Genomic DNA, 21,834 nt, shown 5'->3' with positions numbered 1-21,834 from the left:
TTAAGGATGAAATTAATTTTAAAAAAACACAGCCAGGTAAGGATTTTGTAAGTAATAAAAATACTAAATTGTTGCATCTGCATTGTTGTGTGAATGGTTTACAAATTCATTCAAATAGAGAAATCCACAGCCCACAGTCAAATTTAGTTTCCAGTAAATGTCAGTTTATTTTACACAAGTCGAAAAATCAAAGCATTAACAGGCGAAAAAAATTGACAATCTTTGAAAAAATACATTTTCATAACTTAAACTTTCTCTCAAATATATAATATTACTCTGAAATATAAAAAACTAAACTAAAAATGAACTGTATTTTACAGCATGAGTGATCTGGGCACGAACAGCCTTAGTTAAATGCTCCACGGTCCACATAGGGGAAGGCCTGGAAGTCCCCCAGCTTGTTGCCTTCAGTGTCGTAGTGCAGCATCCGGAAACACTTATCACAGAAGAGGCACGGGTTGCTGGGAGCAAACCGGTCATTGGTAGTAACCCATCTGTGAAGAGACAGAAGTTAAAGATGTTCACGCAGATTGAGATCCCCAACATTGGTTATGCACAGAAGTGGAAGAAGTACTCGACTACTAATAGTTATTTTACTCAAGAAAAAGTCAAAATACTACAATGTAAAAATACAAAAGTATTGGCATCAAAATATACTTAAAGCACCAAAAGTCAAGTACTTTGTGTGAGTAATGTCCCATTTTAAAATCTTACTGGATTATTATTTTTGATGCAATAATGTGTTCATGACAGCTGGTAAAAGTGGAGGTACTTTTAATTACTTTATATACCACTGCTAGTTGTCTTAACCGTTAACAATATCATAGTTTGTTTATTAGTTATATTTTGTAATGGCTAATAATCTGAATCTTTAAAGTAACTAGTACCTCATTTTGTCAAATAAATGTAAACAAAAGTACAATATTGACTTCCAAATGTGTTGTGGAGTAGAAGTATAAAGTAGAATGACCGAAATACTCAAGTTAAGTACCCAAAAATGTTACTTATATTACTTGAATAAATAAATTGTTCTCTTTTTTTCACTGGTTATGCATGTCTGACAGTTACACACCTTCCGATGTAGACGTGGCAGACGGCACACTTCTGGGTGGAGACCCTGTGCTTGTGTGTGAGCAGAGGATACAGCTTCTTGTCCAGGCAGTCGTCCTTATGGGTCAGTCTGAAATATGAAAGGAGAGGAAAAAGGACCAGGATCATTTTCTGAAGTGGGATGAGAACACAGCTTTGTCCCACACTTCCGGGGTTAAAAGCGCCTTTTAAAATGGCCTGTAGCGTCTTGTGAGAGCAGTTCAATCCGGTCTGACAACGAAGTGCTTTATTTCAAAAGGTTGTGGTAATATCACAGAGATTCAGAAAGCGTGCTGACAAATCAAACCCACCATATGTAATGGTTATGATCCCTGACCGTTTCCATACCAACATGTGCTTCTGACTCAAAACAAGCACCTGATTTATGATTAGATGAGACTAGATAAAACGAACTTGGATAGCTTCACTGGTCTTTTGATGCGCCAAATTGTAATTCATAGACATAGCTTCAGGAAGTTTTAACACTTTAGAACACGTACTTATTCAAGAATATGTTTAGGTGTGTCTCATATTGGTACAAAACCACTAATTGACATGAATTATCTTGTAATGAGCAAGCAGTTCAAATGAATGTAGGATCATTAGGTTTGACTGCTCTCCCTTCACGCCTTCGGGGACCGTGCCTTCAGTGTCGCTGCCCCCACCTTCTTGAACTCACTCCCTGCAGAAATCCTTCATCACATCACAACATCAACCCTTAAAACTCATCTGTTCAACATCGCCTTCCAACATGGGCGTAGGAAGCATCCTGAATGTGGGGGGGACATTTTTAACGGGGGGTTTGGGGATCCCCCCGTTTCACATCATGACTTAACAGTTTCAGACGATTATTGAACAATATCAGTCTTTACACATCATAACAATTGAACAGTTTTAAAGTTTCTCTTTCTTTCCCTCTTATATTCCAGTGACAGTCCCTCACTTGCTTTTTTAGTGCGAGAAGTGAGCTCGAGCTTGTCCTGCCAGGAGTTTGTAAATCTGGGCTGAAATGGTGTCAGGGCCATTCTAATACACATGCAGGTGCTCATTGGTTACAGTGATGCAAACACAGGTATGGTGAAAAAAGAGAGAACTATTCGAAGCAGAAAAAAAACATTGTAATATACCATCTGACAAAGGCCTGTGCTATAATGCTTCAATTAACTGGCTATTCTTTGTAATATACTCAGATCAATAGGAGACAGAGATGTTAAGTTATAAATCAAGGGTTTTTATTATTATTTGCAGCAGGGGTGGGGAACCTTTTTCCTTTCAATTTGTACAACATCCTCCGAGGGCCGTACAAATGATTGAACTTAACCTCTGCTTAAAAAAACTAAAATCACAGCCCATTCATTTCGCCTTTCTTTCATGCTGTGCAAAGAAAAAGCTCCAGCTCATGCAAAGACAGAGCTGGAGTGAGGCAAAATGAGGCATGGCTAAAATGCATGATCTGCTTGGTATTTTGAAAAATAAAACTTATAAATATACCTTATATAGGTATGGCCCTACAATATATTATTCAAATATAGCATGATAGGTCCCCTTTAACCTCACTGAGCTGAGGTTATTTGAGCCTCTCAGGAGAGAGCTCTCCTCCACCTGGTTGTAGAAAAGCTCTTTAAATTTGTTAGCATAGCTAGCTAACCAGATGCTAATAACAACAGATCGCCACTGTGCTTACAACTAAAGACAGAGCCACGCAAACACTGTGTACGGCTCCTTATGGGCACTGCAATATTTGAAGGGCTGGAGCGGCGTTCCGGTCTCTCCGTCAGCACTCATTTCAGACGAGACATATACCACGTGAAGACATGTTACGCTCGTGTTGTGTTCAAGGAGCCTGTCCTTGGCCAGGAAAAACAGGTACTCGCTTGTTTAATTATTTTTGCGGTCTACATTTCTTCTTATTTTTTAAAGTGAGAAGTTGTCCGTCAGTCGGACTGACGGACTGACGGACAGACGGACTGATGGACAGACGGACTCCCCCCCCCCCCCGAAAACTCCACGAATTACACAACTCACCCAAATCAGCGTTAAAAAAGCGGTGCCGGAAAATCTCCTATTAATGTATTGATTATAGATCCGGGTCCGTATAGGTCGGCGTCTGGGTCCGGATCCGGACCGCGGTCCGCCTGTTGCCGACCCATGCTGTAGTGTGTTGTATAGTTTTTTTTGGTTTTTAGGTTGTTTTTGTTTGGTCTGCAAAGGCTAAAATCCCAAAGTTCCCTCCAGAGGGAGTTTCTCTCCCACACACTCCCCCAATGCCTGAATGCATCCTAGTGACATCACTGTGTAACACTCGCACTTCTATTGGTTAGCGAAGAAAGTGAGGGTGAAAAGAGGTGCTGCAGGACAGACCATTTTAGAAAAATAGAGATCTTTTTGAACATTAAATCATGTAGAAATGTCACAGTAGAGGCACAAAATACAAATATGCAACCTGAAAATGAGCATAATAGGGCCCCTTTAAGTTTGATCTACATTTGAACATTAATCTCTGAACCAAATGATGTGCCATTCATTGTGTGTATACTATAGAGATATTTTACTGGATAGTTGAGAATTTTGACATACCAAAAAAAGTAAGCACAATACTTATACATACTTATTACACCTTTTAGTAACAGCTGTTTAACAGAAGTAAGAAATAAAAACAACACATCACCGACTGACCTGACGTCTGTGATGATGACGAGGTGTTCGCAGTCTCCCTGATGACAGTAGAGGTACGGGAAGCCCACTTTTATCTTCAGATCCACAAATCGTGTGTCCTCCATCTTGGCCTGGGTGTACGTTGGGAAGTTGCGGTCCTTTGCCCATTCAATCGTAGTTCTGTATCAACGACAAACAAAGGGGTTCTTCATAAGATCCTCAAAGAAGTTGTGAGGTGACAAAGTACTTCCAGTTCAGTTTCCATATCTTTGTATTCTAATTCTGAGAATACTTTTAAGATGGAAGTGCTATTTTCTGCCCCTTATTTTCTCCGGTATCCTTATCAGCACCATTACTTAATTTTGGTAAAAAATGTGATTCAAATAGGCAAATTCATCTTGAACTGAACAAGAATGTCCTTGTTGTTGTTATTTTATAAGCTGTTAACAAAAGGGCCACAGAATGTTGAATGAGAATGTTTGTAATGAGAACAAGAGGGCTTTATAGAACCTTACAGACAACATTTAAAATTAGGCTTGAATGTGTGAACAATTCTCAGAAGTGACAGTGTAACAATTGAGTGTGTGTGTTTGTGAGACAGATACAGGAGTGTAAAAAGGCGATGACATAAAGAGATGATTTTGTCTTGCCATAACTGCAACGATATTGCATGTTTATATAGTCACAGTTATTGTTTAATGAAGTTGGAGCCATAATCATTTTAGCTTCGTCATGGGAAAGAAGCATGTTGTGGCTGACATATTGTCATAAGTTACCCAGGATGAGAGAAGAGAATTTCATTTCACTCTCAGTGTGTTTCAGATTCTGGCAGGGTTTTTTGAGGACATCTCGAGAAAACGACCTGCCCTGGACTACAGCTTGAATTACAACAAGCCTAAAAAGGTTAATATGCCCGTCCGATGACGACCACAATTAATTGCCTATCCCAGTGTGAATGTTAACTTTGGAGAGAGCCTGGCAGGATGTTTCCCCCGCTTCCTGCCCTCATACTGTGTTAAACTAATCATCTCCTGGCTGTAGCTCACATCATTCCATAGACAGCAGTGTTTCCCCTGCCATTGTCTTGGAGGGACACTGCGCCCCGCCAACGGAGCCCCACGCCCCCCCTTAAATTCAAGGTGTTGTAAAAAAAAATATATATATAATTTTCTTTTTTTTTAAATTAATTTTCTTTCTTTTGTTTATATTTATATAGCACTAAATTGCAGCTAATCTACATCTACTGTCATTTTTCACATTGAACATGTGCTCTTTTATTAAATTAAATAAACGCTTTCATTTTAAGTTGTGAGTTTAGTGTTTTTGACCCTAAGAAACACTGATGCACTAATCAATAACAATAATCCACAGCTCCTCTCTCTGCTCCCCCCCCAAAGCAGTAAACCTAGGGGAAACACTGGACAGTAAAGTGGCTTTAATCATCTTCTCTCAGAAATAAAGTACATTTGTCAAATACTCAAAATGTGAAACTGATCAGGCAAAGAGGGTATCCATTAGCAGCTGATTACAAAAAGGAGGGGTTGAGATTAACCAATCATTCAATTTATCAGGGGGAAATACTTACATACTGGTGTCCTGACACTCGGGATATCTCATGTCGTTATAAAAAACTCCTTCGAAATAAAAGAAAGCTGACTTGAAATGATCCTGAAACAGAAGACGTGAAAATATCACCTCCAGGTTTAAGGAGTTGGTCTCAAATGTTTTACAGAATAAACACCACACAATAGATACTTTTAATATTAAATCATTACATTGATAAAGTATGTTTATGTTCCAATCTTGCTTGTAATTTCAGATTGACTAAGTATGTGTGCTCACCTTGCTGATGAAGTCTGGAGCCATGTCCGGCATGTTACTGAACTCTCCGCACACTTGCAAGTCGTTGACACAGCAGATGGCATCCCTGAGCTCTGCCAGCGTGTGGGAGCCCATCATCAGCACGGTGATGTGGGGTCTGACATAGCAAAACTGACGGGGGGGATACAGTGAATATGTCAGTATAGTGGAAACTTATAATTAGGCCTAGAAAGACGGTTGTATTTGGAAGATTTTGGGCCCTCACTTTCTCAAAAGTAGCCGGGTAGTAGATGTTGATGTTGAGAAGGATTTCTCCTTCAGGGACCATGTCATCCGGTGTCTCTGGTTTCTTACCGAAAGTTAAACGCTCCTAGATATTACAAAGATAATATATTAACATTTTTCTGCTCTGTCATACAGAACGATATTGAATGTACTCCAATGGACCCACCAGTTCATCAGCGTAGAGGTCGTGTCTATTCTTGCTGATTTTCAGAGTAGCTCTGTAATCTTGTTTCTTCTTTCTTTGTCTGTTGAAAACAAAATGACAGAGAATTGAATTGGTTCACATACGGTTGGTTTGTCCAAGACTAAATGTAAATTGTAACAACTGAGGAGGAATCCTACATTAGTGTCTTCAGCGTCGGGTCTGGAGGAACGACGTCTGGGTCAGGAGGCTGATCCTCCGGATGGCAACGAAGTGAATCAAGACTTGGAAGAAAAACATGAGTCTGTTACGCTTTGGTACAATTGAATGTAGCAAAGTATCAATGTGCAAAGTAGTTTCAGTGTGCTCACTACTTTGAAGTCATAAATCATAGCAAAACATTATACACACATCAACGGGTGTTGGCAACAATGTATTTAGTAGTCCACCTTCATGTTATCAACAGCTTTATTTTTATTATGCTCATTATTTCACTCAACAGACAGTCACTAAGTAAGTTTTCTGAAGCATTGTATTCAAGTATGCTTTTCATGGTAGGCTACTTGTGTATATCCAAGTTACATTACTTTATACTTTTATTCAACTACCATTAAGAGGGAAAAACTATGTTCTGCATTGACTATAGACTGTATAAGCCCCACCATTACCAGCTGAAACATTACAGTCATTCACTTTCTTTTTCATTCTTAATTCAATCATACATTTTTCTGCATGTCTACTTCTACTTTTGAAACTTAAAAGTATATTTAAATGCTATGTGTGTGTCCTTATTCTTGTGCTTTTACTTGTAACAGAGTATTTAAACGCTGTGGTTATAATGGTATATCTACTGTAACAGAAAGTGTGCATCACTTTCTTACTTCTGCCCTCACTGATGCTTAACCATTGAAGTTGTTTCTGGTATTACAATCGATTATTTCAGTGCAATTTCGTAATGTTTTGAGCACATTAAGAAGACAGGATGGACATGATAAGAAGAGACGCTGAGTGCTAAACATTTAATAAAACACCATCGTATTTTCAGTTTGCACCCGTTTGCACGTTCTATGGTGTCTACCTGCAGGCCGTCTTGAGCTCAGCCATGGTGTCCGCGCTGATGCCCATCTCCTCCTCGAAGTGAGCGTCAGAGGAGTCCTGGCCCTCCGGCTGGAAGGAGAAGTCCCCGGGCTGCAGTCTGTTCAGCCACTCGGTCCTGAACGAGTCGATATGAAATATGTTGGTGTTCACATCAGTGTATTCATAATCTGGGATGTTTGTGTTCGCGTTTTTCAAAGCCGCCATGTTTTCCTGAATGACTACATCCGAGCGTTGAGGATCATGGGTAATGTAGTTTTTTCTCAATGATGGTTCCAAAAGGACTGCATGTGGATGGTTGAAAAATACCAGGTTATGCATATAGACAAGTTTACGCGCCAAAACACGGGTAGCGCCATGACACTACACAAATGCACTTCATTTCCGCCGGAAGTCTTTTGCACAGCGTCTGTCGGTGTAAACCGATGTAAACAGTCAGACGGGCACTGGTGTAAACACAGCGATTTCGATGCTAACAGTGATGCTAGCTTGGGAACACGATTCTACTTCTTTGACTGGAGATGGCGTTACTCTCCCCCACCCGAATTCAGTGCAAAACTGGGAGGATAACATGACGACGTGGCCCAGCATAAAACCAAAATAAACTGCCTTATTTAGGTCATGCCCACAGGAGCCAACAGTTGTCTGTTGTTTACATAATGCACAATTTACATGATCTCTTTATGCTGTGCAATATATCATATGTGCCTGTACTGTTTGAGTGAAAATAAAGTTTGATGTAATTTAATTTCATTATTGCACTGTTATTGCATTATTGCATTTCATATGTTCCTTAGAGTGCTACAATTTCTTTTAACACAGTTCATCATTCATATTAAGCTCATACTGTACATAAATAACACTGAATTAATTAATTGTTGAGAGGAAACTAAAGAAATGGCTTCAACAAGAAAGATCACATGTTTAATCCTAACAGGTATTACAAATTAAAATATAAAAGCAGCCCACACAATTACATCACTATGAAAATATTCATATATAATATTAAAAAATACAATGCATGCAGTATTTGTTGTGTTTATCTGTATTTAATGAACAACATGGCTGGGTGCTGGGTGCTGGTTTGTGGTCGTAGCACTCTCTATCTAACCACTCGTTCAGGTGCTTTCTCGAGTGATTGCAACCAACTACCGCACACGTAGTTCCCGAACCACTTTTCTTCATGTTGTAATTGTTATATCCTCTTTGTCTCTGCGATATCAGTGCTTTGTCGGCACAACGGAGCTAGCTAGCAAAACAAACCCAGTCCGCCAAAACGGAAGTGCATTGCATCGAAGGGAGGAGTTCAGGATGTAGAGCGGAAACGGCTCAATAACTTGTGTATATAGTCAGATTTTTTTTCAGATATTTCATACACATTTTAATACATTTATTTTAGCTTTATTTATGTATGTTCAAAAATACATGCGTCTGTAATCAAATCTGCTGTAAAACTGATTCAAATGACTAAATGATTTCATATTTTGTTCAGTTTCTTGTGCAGATTTTAAATGCTCATTATCTTTTCTATGAAAAGTGTTAAAAGTAAACACGTCGTAAAGAAGCTTAATAGTAGCGTGTGGTGCAGCAGTATAAGTCTTAAAACCATCAGTAATTTAATAGTTGGGCAGGCACATCACATGAATGCAAATAACTAGAAATGATAACCAAAGCTACGTCTATGATCCCTTGTCTGAGCGAGTGAAGTTAAACCAATATGACATGGAGCAGCTCAAGGAATTTTTCCCTAGAGGAGTTGAGTCATTTGTCATGGTGACACACCTCTGCCTCTCCTCCCTTGATTCTCACAGTGGCAAAGCAACTGGTTGAACTTTATTTTCTATTACCATACTATTTCCATTGAATGCAACTTAATGTACTTAACGGCACTTAAGAGAAACATATTGTTTTTTTAATTCTAGATCAGTAACCTACCAGCTCCATAAATAGCAATGGGTTTAAAAAGAGTAAATCAGTGGGTTCAAAAACAAAAAAAGCCCTTTTGGGGATCCTTGTTACATTTTGTTTATGAGTTGATACTAGTAGTCAGAGAAAACGTAAAAACCTACCCCATTAATGATATCATCCACACAGTCTTATCATGTGACCATTTTGACCCCTTTGTTGGTAATCAGTGGAATACGGAAGATAAACCAGCCAAAAATCAGTACATTCATACCTATAAAAGCCTGCCTTATGATTAACATTGCTATAATGTCATATTTATTGAGTACTTTTTAAATTTGTATTCTTATTTATGTATATTTGGCTGATTATACTTGGATTTTCCTAACTTGTTTTCAATTACTTTCACATTGCTGCATTAGTGTAACATGTCTGAGTACTTCTTCCACCACTGCTCAATCAGGCAGTTGTCTCGTTTGATGAGTCTCGTGACCTGTTACCTGCCCTACAGCTGCATCTAATTAGCAGACAGGGAACAGTTAGCTAACAGTTGTACAACAGCACCGCGTCTCAGCATGCATCTCGTCCTTGTTGTTCAATTACAATTCTTAGAAATGCTTAGAAACTTATTTATCTACAATCTTAATTGCATTCTCCCAACTGGCTTTGTAAATACATCTGGTGAACTGACGTGCACAAGCCTGTTTAACGAAATGTGGGTGATTCTATCAATCAAAATAGAAACTGCCCACATCTTTCAAGTTGCTCGTAAAGCACATTAGCGTGCGTACAATGATGCCTCTGAGTCGAAAGATTTGTGGGCCGGTCCTCAAAATGTTGGCCCCTCCCGGCTCCTGACCTAATAAATACCGGGGGAGGACACATGTTAACTTATAAGTGTGGACATCAAATTGTATCCGGCGTTTGGCGTTACTTCTCAGCTAAAAATGGAGTCGAAAAGAGTCAATTCACTTCAGCAGGTAGGTTGTGTTTACTGCAGCTTCTTGTGTTTTATGACCAGAGTTTGATTCTTCCAAACAACATGTTTGCTTTTATTTCAGCTTATTAAAAGCTGTTTCTGTGTCCTGATATTTCATTTAATCATTAATGTGTAAGGTAAAGGAGGGTGGAAGTGGTAAAAGTGTTTATTCCCTTTAATGCGTCATGTTCAGACGTCCGATGGAGGCATGTTGACATGTATTTTTATTCCACTTAAAATCAATAACATCGTTGCATAAATTGCTTGTTTAGGCACGTTTACATGAGACATCAGCACCGACTCAAAAAAGAGTTTCAAATACTTACAATAACACATGTCATTTGAGATGTAAATATCGACATAACAACTATATGTAGCTCACATCACTTTGTATGATTTTTATTTCCCATTTACAAGTCAATAATCAACCCTTAAATGCTTGATCCTCTTTATTGAGCTCTTCTTTGGTTCAAACAGACAGTAATAACAAATAAGTCCAATGGCTTAAATAGTTATTATATAGGTAATAGTTATATATGTGAAGGGACAGGGAGGCTGTGGCTCAGTGTAATGGACTTCGAATCAGTGGATAGCAAGTTCGAGTCCCACTGCAGTCAGCATGTCGTTGTGTCCCTGGGCAAGACACTTTACCTCAAATTGCTTCTGTGGGGATTGTCCACAGTACTGTATGTATGTGAGGCCCCGGCCCCACGAGGACGCATACGGCTAAACGCATAGGATTAACGCAATCGCAAAAAAGCTTCCGTCCACACGCAATATTCACCGGATACACAAGTTATTGAGCCGTTTCCGCTCTACATCCTGAACTCCTCCCTTCGATGCAATGCACTTCCGTTTTGGCGGACTGGGTTTGTTTTGCTAGCTAGCTCCGTTGTGCCGACAAAGCACTGATATCGCAGAGACAAAGAGGATATAACAATTACAACATGAAGAAAAGTGGTTCGGGAACTACGTGTGCGGTAGTTGGTTGCAATCACTCGAGAAAGCACCTGAACGAGTGGTTAGATAGAGAGTGCTACGACCACAAACCAGCACCCAGCACCCAGCCATGTTGTTCATTAAATACAGATAAACACAACAAATACTGCATGCATTGTATTTTTTAATATTATATATGAATATTTTCATAGTGATGTAATTGTGTGGGCTGCTTTTATATTTTAATTTGTAATACCTGTTAGGATTAAACATGTGATCTTTCTTGTTGAAGCCATTTCTTTAGTTTCCTCTCAACAATTAATTAATTCAGTGTTATTTATGTACAGTATGAGCTTAATATGAATGATGAACTGTGTTAAAAGAAATTGTAGCACTCTAAGGAACATATGAAATGCAATAATGCAATAACAGTGCAATAATGAAATTAAATTACATCAAACTTTATTTTCACTCAAACAGTACAGGCACATATGATATATTGCACAGCATAAAGAGATCATGTAAATTGTGCATTATGTAAACAACAGACAACTGTTGGCTCCTGTGGGCATGACCTAAATAAGGCAGTTTATTTTGGTTTTATGCTGGGCCACGTCGTCATGTTATCCTCCCAGTTTTGCACTGAATTCGGGTGGGGGAGAGTAACGCCATCTCCAGTCAAAGAAGTAGAATCGTGTTCCCAAGCTAGCATCACTGTTAGCATCGAAATCGCTGTGTTTACACCAGTGCCCGTCTGACTGTTTACATCGGTTTACACCGACAGACGCTGTGCAAAAGACTTCCGGCGGAAATGAAGTGCATTTGTGTAGTGTCATGGCGCTACCCGTGTTTTGGCGCGTAAACTTGTCTATAGTGTCTGTCCACACGAGACAGCTCCGTTTAGCTCCAACCGCTGGAAAAAGCAGCAGTACATACAGGAGCCTGTATGCGTGGCGCTGTAACTTCCTCCACAAAAGCAGCGAAGAAGCATGGTTGTCATGGTTGCCCTTCTGTTTATTCTCTGCGGTGGAGGCCGAGGGAACCGGGCAGAGTTTTTCGCCAGTCAACGTGTATTAAAGTTTAAATCTTCCGGACAAAATTATAAAAGTGCCGGTCAAAGGTCTTCTTTGTTATTTATTGAGCTTTAAAACAAATGAATAACGAATCTATATAATAAAATACATGGAGCCTCTCTTTTTCCTCCCTCTCTTCGGACAGCGTCAGTGTATGTCTCATGCAGCAGCTGATCCAGTAATGAGTGACCCGGCCGACAGTAAAAATAAACATATTTATAACTAGTTTAGGTAGTTTGAGAGGTAATTAAAATAGCTAAGGGTGATGATCGGACTTGAAGTGTGTGTTTTGCTCCGTTCACCGCTGCATCACAGCGGGAGGAGCTGCAGGTGAGCAGAGCTGCGTGTCTCCGTCCTGTCAGATTAGACTTCACTGGCGTTTATGTCCATATCGAGAGAAAGATAAATAATCTGAATTCAGTGTGCATTTACTTTGACGGGGGGGTGAGCAGCAGAGGTGGGGAGAGGCAGGGCTATTGCGTCGTCATTATCAGAAAATGATCGTACATCGCACACGCGGTGCCGTTGGACCCCCCCAGAGCGTTGCGTATGCCGTTCTATCCACCTTGGGACCCGTTATCGTTTCCGCAGTTGTTTACTGTCATATTCGGTCGTCCTCACTAAACAGTAACGCAAACGACCGTTTTCGTCCTCGTGGGGCCGGGGCCTAAGTTATGGAGCTATTTCAGGGTCATAAGTTTTGATCATTCAAAAAAATACAATTTTATTTGAAAGTCCAAGTTTTCATCCTGAACTTTGAAAAATACAATGTTGTATTCAAAACAAAAAAATTAAAAAAAGTATTTGAAATAATTTTTCATGTTGAATATTGTTTTGATTCAGTTCAGCAATTTTTTTTAATAAAATATTTATTTTCGTATTTCACTTTTATACATATTTTGATATTTGAATACTTTTTTTTTTCAGATTTTACGTTTTCAGATTCAAAACAATTATTTTTTCAGTTTCAATCTTTTTTTCGCCTTCAGATCGTTTTTCACTTTCAGATCTTTTTTTTCGCTTTCAGATCTTTTTTTTTCGCTTTCAGACTTTTGACCCTGATATTGCTTCGGGGGGCGGGGCTTAATTTGGCACCCTGAGTGACAGCCCTCCCTCTGTCATGATGCCTTCATGGATGTTAGGTAGCGCAAGAAATACAACTACAAACTTTCTTTAGACAATACTCCCGTGATTGGTGGTAAACAAAACTGATACCAGCATCAAAGTTCATTTAAGCCAGCTGTTGAGCATCGTATTTGGCAACAATCAAGGTATAAGAGCAATAAACTGTGCTAGAATCTGAAATCACGTATCCGCAATCAAGCGGATTTAGCAGCCAGGTATATATTGCACAGTTTTTAACAGCATATATATATTGCACATAGTTGGTATTTATCAACAAGAGGTGTTATAGTCTGTGTTGTTTTGTGCGGGGTCCACTAGGGGCTGTGCTGGTTGTATAGTCTGACCGCTGCAGGAAGGAAGGACCTGCGGTATCTCTTCGTGAGACAGCGGGGGATGGCGTCAGGTCCATCAGAACAACCTGCTGGCTCGTTGCGGATACGTAATTTCACATTCTAACACAGTTTATTTGTACTTGATTGTTGCCAACTACGATGCTCAACAGCTCGCTTAACGGAACTTTGACGCTGGTCTCAGTTTTCTAACATCCATGAAGGCAACATGACAGAGGGAGGCCTGTCACTCAGGATGCCAAACTACTCTTTGGTAAGCCCCGCCCCCCCAAGCAATATCAGGGCCAAAAGTTTGAAAGCGAAAAAAAAAGATCTGAAAGCGAAAAAAAAAGATCTGAAAGTGAAAAACGATCTGAAGGTGAAAAGCAATGTGAAACCTGAAAAAACAAGATTTGAAAGTGAAAAAATAATTGTTTTGAATCTGAAACGAAAAATCTGTGCTGAAAAAAATAAGGATTCAAATATCAAAATATGTATAAAAGTGAAATCTGAAAATAAATATATTATTCAAAAAAATTGCTGAACTGAATCAAAATAATATTCAACCTGAACAATTATTTCAAATACTTTTTTTTAATTTTGAATACATCATTGTATTTTTCAAAGTTCAGGATAAAAACTTGAACTTTCAAATAAATTGTATTTTTTTGAATGATCAAAACTTATGACCCTGAAATAGCTCCATACTAAGTCGCTTTGGATAAAAGCGTCTAACAAATGACATGTAATGTGAACAAAGAGGATAATGGTAACACAATTTGTCAATTATGTTTACATGATAGTACTAGAGGGGAGGTAAAGAAGAACAACTTTATTCATCACAACCTTGCAAGGGTTTCAAACTCGATTTAATCTCGGGCTACATTAGCATCATGGTTGGACTCAAAGGGCCAGTTTTATATATAAGACTATATAAAAAAAAATATATATAAAATAATGTATTATATTACATTATTGCCCCTGCATTGGATGATTATCGGATAGGGTAATAACTTCATAATTAACTACGTCTGAAAGCAGAAGTCTAGGGCCAATAATTGCAAGCCTCTTCAGTGAGAATGTCACAAAATGATTTAAAAAGAAAAGCCAAATTCTGGGGGAAAAGCCAAAATCAAAAAAACAAAGGTGACCTTTTTAGAACAAGAAAAAACATTTTTGAAGAAAAAGGCAAATTCTAAGAAAAAAGGCATATTTTGAAGAAAAAAAGGAAAATTCTGAGAAAAAAAGTCACATTTGAGATGCATTGTGGGTTTATGGAGTTTATGGGCAACGTGCTTCTGTAAATCGGCATGTAACCGTATAATAAACATATTATATTCTTTGCAAGCTCTTGTGGGGCCACATAAAATGAAGTCACATGCCAGATTTGGCCCCCGGGCCTTGAGTTTGACACCCCTGCTATGGTCATAACATGCAAGACAATTATCTCACACTATTGCACTCATCTAATTGTTATTTACATGCAGATGTGCAAAAGCACACACAGCATATGACACCTGTGCAGTTTTTTTTCAAATGGTCTCCCCTTCCATCCCTTTTCCAGGTGGACCTGAACGAAATCAGTGAGGATTTTATGTAAGTGAAATAAAGTTTATTTATTGCATACATTTTACAGGAATGTTCAAAATGTTTTCAATGCTTTGCACCAAATGAAAATAATAATAAGGTATACATAATTGTCAACCAGAGAGAATCCTTTAGAAATATCCTTCATTATTGCTAATTGGATATCATTATGAAATCTTCTCATTGTAATGCACTCCATGCACACTAGAGGTCAGTAATTCCTAATTCATCAACACAACTATTCATACAATTTTTGTTGTACTATTCACATTCAACTAACCTGCCATATATTTTACATCTCATCACACAGGACTTGTATAGGGAGTAAAGTCACTTTTTTTCCGCTGCGCCACATTTTGGCATTGATTCACCTGTGATCCCGAATACTTAATGCATGATTTGATGTCAGAGGTGTGTAAATCTGTTGGGAATTAAAAAGCCTAAAGGATTTTGCAAATCTTTTATTCAGAGACCCTGGAATGGATTTAGAAGCTGCACTGAAGGAATCCTCCGCTGCACTGGACCTTTTTCTAAACAACAGGTTTTCTGATGCTTTGGCTCTGTTAAAACCCAGGTAAGCTGCCGGCTCTTTTAAAAACATTTATCTCCAGCTGACTCTGCATCATGATGCACAGCTGTTTCACACTTCTGTCTGTACTTTAAACATTATGGCATTTGGTTACTTGTTATATAAAATATAATTTACATTTTGTCTTAAAAAAATCATTGCATTCATTCCCCTTCAGGAAGAATCAGAGCATGTACCACGCCATGGGCTACACCAGCATCTTGGTGATGCAGGCAGGCATGACCTTCGACCCAAAGGACATGGATAATGCCATGGCATCTCTGAGGGAATCCCTGGATACATGCCAAAAGTATGACAGATTCATAGAAGTTTGGATTACATATTATAAAAAATGTCACGGCTTATATATACAATGCAGAGGGTGCAGAGATTCAATGTGCATTTCAAACTACCGTTAATACTGCATGCAACAGTCCATACAGTGTAAGGGCAGCTGCATCATAACTACTATAACTATATAAGAGTTTAAATAAATGGTAAGAGATTTGGATACATTGCATGAGTGCACTGGTTAATTGAAACATACTGATCCTTTTCGGGGGGGGGGGGCGAAAAGAGATGGGCCTAAGTGGCTGAATAAAGGTAGATTCAGACAGATAGCGTGAGAACAAATAATGTGTGTTGGGATAAACACAAGTGTGAAACTAAAAAAGCAGCATTGTATGACTCCTTTTTAAATCATCACCCTATACTGTGTGTTCCTCAACATAGATTTCGGAAGAAGACTGGAATAGTGGAGGCTTTAACCAGCCTCTTGTACAGACAACCAGCTGACAACCTGACAGAAGGCAAGTGAAACTACTTTGGATTTATGACATAGAGAGAAGACGAGCCGTGTTAAAGTGTCAAACTGTTTTATTAGAAATAACAAACTGTATATTGATGTTACACCCTGCTACTGATTACAGTTCCCAGTGCCATCTCTCTGAAGCTTTGAAAAGTTTAGTTTTTTTTACCCAGCATGTGACATTTGATTCTTGTTAACAGAGGAGATGCATGCAGAGCTGTGCTATGCCGAAGTTCTGCTGCAGAAAGCTGCCCTCACATTCCTGGATGAGAGTATAATCGGATTCATCAAAGGAGGGATGAGAATCCGAAACAGTTATCAGATATACAAGTAAGAAGCTTGAAACGGGGATTTTGCTTGGGACATGATGCCATAACGAGACGCCGATAAAAGTGGTTAAAAAAAACTGACTCGGGTCTATTTTCTTAATGATATGTTCTCTCCCCTACCAGGGATTGCCAAGCCATGGCCAGTACCACAAAAGGCATGGAAAATCCAAGTAGCACCCACATTCATTTCAGAGGCGGTGTGAACATGGGCATAGGGTCCTTTAATCTGGTGAGAGATGCAGGAAGTCATCCAGTATGCACATCATTATAGCTGTGCTTTTGCACTTCTTTAAGATGTATTTTATTTACACATATGTTGCATTAGATTAGACTTAATGAAAGCTACTGAAATGGCTGGTAGAATAAAGTATTTCCTTTTTTAAATTGTCATAACTACCTAACCTACTTCTTCTTGTCAGATGCTGTCTCTGCTCCCATCCAAAGTCCTCAGACTGATGGAGTTTTTGGGTTTCTCTGGAGACAGGGTAGGTCTCATCAGTCACTTCTATTTTCAGTAAAAAATTGTATATAAACTATGATAACCTTTTTTTCTAATCTTACAGGAATTGGGTTTGTCAGAGTTGAGAGAGGGAGCGGCCGGCGACAGTCTGCGCTCCATCCTCAGCACCCTGACTCTGCTGATGTTTCATCTCTACATCACAGTGATTCTGGGTACATTTCTTCCAGACATCCAACCCCCTTTTCATTTATTCGTAGATAAGAATTTTCTCATTATAACCTCCATCAAAGGAGGTGTGGTTTGTTATTTAATTTAAAAACCACTATGCCAAGTTGTTGCATGGGCCAAGGACAAACACATTTAAATCTAGGGATGTTCATAATCACAGGGCAGATGCACACATTATTTTTCACTTATGGAAAAATAATAATAATAATAATAATAATAGCTTAGATTTATATAGCGCCTTTCATGGGACCCAAGGTCGCTTTACAAGGAAGAACAGGGCAAAACAAACATAACAAAACAAAAGGCAATCGGACAACCAGTCAGACAGACAAAAAAAAAAAAAATAGATTAGGGGCCAAAGGCCTTGGTGAACAGGTGGGTCTTGAGACAAAAAAAGACATTGGAGGGGGTCTGTGCCCCCCCCTGTCTCCTTGTAATGGTCACATTTCTTAATCTGGTCATTGTATCCCCTCAGGCACTGGTGAAGGAAACCTTACTGAGGCTGAATCTCTTCTGGAGCCCTACATTGACAGGTTTCCGAATGTGAGCAAGATTAAAAAAAAAACATTGTTTTGCTGATTCTAACTCATAGCGATGAGTCAAATAGCATCATTTTTAATTAATTTGCTTCTCGTCCACAGGGAGCCCTCATTCTCTTCTACACTGGGAGAATTGCTTTGCTGAAAGGAAACTTCACATTTGTGAGTACTGGTAGTAACCAACAGGATGTGTGTTCAGGCAGCTCAGGCAGTTGTTGTTGAGAAAAAGCTGAAATCCCATGAATCTGTTTCTCTGCAGGCCCAGGAGAAGTACCTGGCGTGTATCGGAGCACAGCAGGAGTGGCGTCAGATTCACCACCTTTGCTACTGGGAGCTGATGTGGGCCTACACCTTTGAACAAAAATGGAGGGAGGCGTATGAATACGCTGACCTGCTCTGCAAAGAGAGCAAGTGGTCCCAGGTAGAACATAAAACATGTTCTTTTTGCCTTGTCAATCTGATTGTATAGATATTGACATTGGTTTTACCTGATTGCTCTTCTCTTGCAGGCCATCTATACCTTCCAGAAAGCGGCCATCTTGAGCATGATGCCAGAGGAGGAAGTGACTGGACTGGGAGAAAATGTGGAGGAGTTATTCAGGTTTGTGAGAGAGAACCATAATGAGGCTTGGTTTTAAGTTATGTAATCATCATAAAGTAACAGTGAGACATGTGGTTTGATTGTAGGCAGGTGGATGGTCTCAGACTGAGGATTGCTGGGAAGTCGATTCCAACAGAGAAGTTTGCGGCAAACAAGGCGCAGCGGTACTTTTCTTCTGACCCACAGAAACTAGTCGTGCCTGCTTTGGTGAGGATGCACATTCACTCCCTCTTTTAATGACTTTAAAATCAAACCTTGATGATAATACTAAAACATGTTAACTGTTGTTTTCCCCACAGGAAATGATGTACGTGTGGAATGGATTCACAGTAGTTGGCAAAAGACCTGAGTTGACTAAAAGCATCTTGACCGTCTTGGAGAAAGCAGAGGAGCAGCTCAGAGATGATCCTAGTGAGGAACAGAATAACTTTAAAGCACATAATCAGTTGTTTTAGCGTCAATGGGAAACTAACAGCTTGTTTATTGTATTCTTAGACCCCTCAGTGTATCACCTGGATAACCAGTGTGTTGTGCAGCTGCTGAAGGGTCTCTGTCTCAGAGAGCTCGAGCATCTGGTCCAGGCCGAGCTCTGCTTCAATCATGTCATTTCAAGGTGAGGCCACCATGGTGCCATTGAAAAACACTTTCTCATGAAACCCAGGGGTTGAAAATAATCTCAACGTGTCAAATAATCATATACAGTTATATACTGTTCAACACTTTGTTAATGTTTTGCATCTATTGCTTCATCTCTCTACAAATGTTACACTTTTTCTGTCAATTTCCATTTGATCAAGTTTTAAAAAAAACGTTCTGTCCTTCTGCACAGCTGTTCCTCTGGTTAGAGTTTGCATCTGAACAGACTCTATAAAGTTCATTTTGTAAACTTTACAAATGCATCCGCTAGATGTATGCAAGTCACATTATGTAAACCAACTGCTACACATGATGTGAATAGCATTAGCTGTGTTTTTGCTATACCTCATCTCTATGAACATGATGCATAATACATGACGTTCCTAACTTTGGGTGTCATTGAGACTTGCAGTAACTGCCCAACTGAAATGTAAATATAAGCACTCACTACTAAATTGACCCACTGAAGTGACTTTTGATTTAACATTTTTTTTGCAGTAAAAACAACATCAAGCATGACAACTACCTGGTACCATTTACCATGTATGAGCTGGGCCTGTTGCACAAGCAGAAAGGTGACACCAACACAGCCATCAATTTGATGGAAGACATCAAGTAAGTGTTTTAAGCGCATCCAAATTTGTATTTATCACATTTGCTTTATTGTCTTTAAGTCAAGGTAGTGCTTCCCAAGATGCTTAGATGAAATCTGTCTGAAGTCGCATACTGCTATAACACAAAGAGCTGATCTTGTTTGCAGAATGAACTACAAAGACTACCACATGGAGTCCAGGCTACACTTCCGCATCCATGCAGCGCTCAACACCATGGGATCTTTTGCAGCCAAACTTCCCCCTTCACGTACTCCGGCTTAAGAGACCACATGACGGGAAGCTTGACAATGGCAAAAGAAAAAGCATAAATAAAACAAAGTCTCTGTTTGAACTCTGTGACTGTACTGGAAAAAGTATCCAGGTGGGCTTCTTGCTGTTGCCCCCATGATGAGGGAATGCATCCAAACTCGCAGTTGCAACCCTGGGTAGTATGGTAATATTTTTGTAATTATTTGTAGTGCTTCAAGAGCAGGAACAGTTAAGCGGACTCAGTAATCGACTTGTATAAATGACTTGAAGATGACTATTATTCCTGTTGAATGACGCTATACCATGTCAGAATGAAGGGTGAAGAATGCTATAGAACAGGGGTGTCAAACTCAAGGCCCGGGGGCCAAATCCGGCCCTTGACTTCATTTTCTGTGGCCCCACAAGAGCTTGCAAAGAATATAATATGTTTGTTATACGGTTATATGCCGCTTTACAGAAGCAAGTTGCTCATAAACTACATGTCCCACAATGCATCTTAAATATGCCTTTTTTCTCAGAATCAATTTTTTGTTTCAAAATCTCACTTCTTTTTTTTGACTTTTCTTTCTCCAGAATTTGGCTTTTCTTTTAAAATCATTGTGACATTCTTACTGAAGAGACTTGCAATTATTTGCCCTAGACTTCTGCTTTCAGACGTAGTGAATTATGAAGTTATTACCCTATCCGATAATAATCCAATGCAGAAGCAATCATGTCATATAATACATTATTTTATATATATTAAATATTTATACATGTATTTTTATATAGTCTTAAAGTTACAACCGGCCCTTTGAGTGCGACCATAATGCTAATGTGGCCCGTGATGAAAGGAGTTTGACACCCCTGCTATAGAATGACACATTTAGATGTATTGGGCTGGGCATGAAGAAAACTGCTGTGTTTTAAATTGATTTAAAAAATGTTGCTCTTAGAAAACTCCGGTATTTAATGTCCAGCTTGAGACTTGTCTGTTTTTTTATTTTTCATGTGTCAATATTTTAAGGATGTTTGTTATTAAATGCTATACGCTCGGGTACAGTGCAGCCATGTTCTTCAGAAAACACTTTCCCTTGTAAATAACTTTGCTAAATAAAGCTTATGAATTCAGTTATGTACTGTAATGGAGACAACAAAAAAGGCGAATGCCAGGTGTCGATTTCCTCACTGAACTCCAAATACAAAATGAAGCCTTTACTAGAAAGGAGCAATATATTAATAACGTCTGCAAATACAATTTTTGGTTTTATGGTAAAAATGGTGGACTGTAGAATATACCTAGGTGTATATGATGAAACAATAAATCGATTAAACGTGTTTCCATTCCTGTATCTTCTTGCTAGCTAGGGTGATCATGAATGTACATCAGGTATATGGGCCATTCTACCGAATTGGTGCAAAGTCAGGTTGGAACAGTTTTGAAATGTTGTATGTTTTCCCCCAAAAACTTTGTCCATATATATTTTGTACCATATCTAAATTACACATATCTAGTAAAAGAACCGTACATTTTTATATCGTATTTTTCGACTGTATTGGAATGTTCTTACCGAAACATAAACTGTAGTAAAAAAGTATTATATTAACCTGTTAAGATTGTTTTACCTTCCCTTCTCTAAATAGTATTTTAACAAATATTTCTTGAGGGTTTTCACAATTAAATTAAAAGTGAATTTGTAATCAAATTTCAAAGTTCAATTTATACAATTCATAAAAATCATAATGCAAACTTTCTTTGTAAAATGCACAATACTGATCATATTGATTCCAGAGTTGAT

At 38.9% G+C, this 21,834-nt stretch overlaps 2 protein-coding genes across 2 annotated transcripts; one reads left to right on the top strand and one right to left on the bottom strand.

Annotated features, from left to right (window-relative positions):
• Positions 1 to 142: 142 nt before the first annotated feature.
• Positions 143 to 7,338, bottom strand: snapc3 (small nuclear RNA activating complex, polypeptide 3). The gene is made up of 9 exons (XM_079652262.1): positions 7,071 to 7,338; positions 6,193 to 6,276; positions 6,017 to 6,095; positions 5,831 to 5,935; positions 5,587 to 5,736; positions 5,330 to 5,412; positions 3,766 to 3,924; positions 1,073 to 1,180; positions 143 to 494 (listed from the first exon to the last, which is right to left on the bottom strand). Exons 1-9 carry the CDS (start codon positions 7,292 to 7,294, stop codon positions 347 to 349), a joined length of 1,140 nt encoding a protein of 379 aa, XP_079508388.1. The 5' UTR covers positions 7,295 to 7,338; the 3' UTR covers positions 143 to 346.
• A 2,262-nt stretch (positions 7,339 to 9,600) lies between these two features.
• Positions 9,601 to 21,373, top strand: LOC307020605 (tetratricopeptide repeat protein 39B-like). Its single transcript, XM_079652075.1, has 18 exons — positions 9,601 to 9,972; positions 15,002 to 15,033; positions 15,494 to 15,598; positions 15,771 to 15,902; positions 16,325 to 16,401; positions 16,601 to 16,730; positions 16,853 to 16,958; positions 17,149 to 17,214; positions 17,293 to 17,401; positions 17,893 to 17,960; positions 18,059 to 18,118; positions 18,216 to 18,377; positions 18,466 to 18,557; positions 18,644 to 18,764; positions 18,857 to 18,968; positions 19,053 to 19,170; positions 19,692 to 19,808; positions 19,954 to 21,373. Exons 1-18 carry the CDS (start codon positions 9,940 to 9,942, stop codon positions 20,066 to 20,068), a joined length of 1,755 nt encoding a protein of 584 aa, XP_079508201.1. The 5' UTR covers positions 9,601 to 9,939; the 3' UTR covers positions 20,069 to 21,373.
• The last annotated feature ends 461 nt before the right edge of the window (positions 21,374 to 21,834 follow it).

The sequence above is a fragment of the Notothenia rossii genome (assembly GCF_949606895.1).
Source record: "Notothenia rossii genome assembly, chromosome: 1".
Taxonomy (NCBI): Eukaryota; Metazoa; Chordata; class Actinopteri; order Perciformes; family Nototheniidae; genus Notothenia; species Notothenia rossii.
This window is presented reverse-complemented; position numbering and strand designations above follow the sequence as displayed.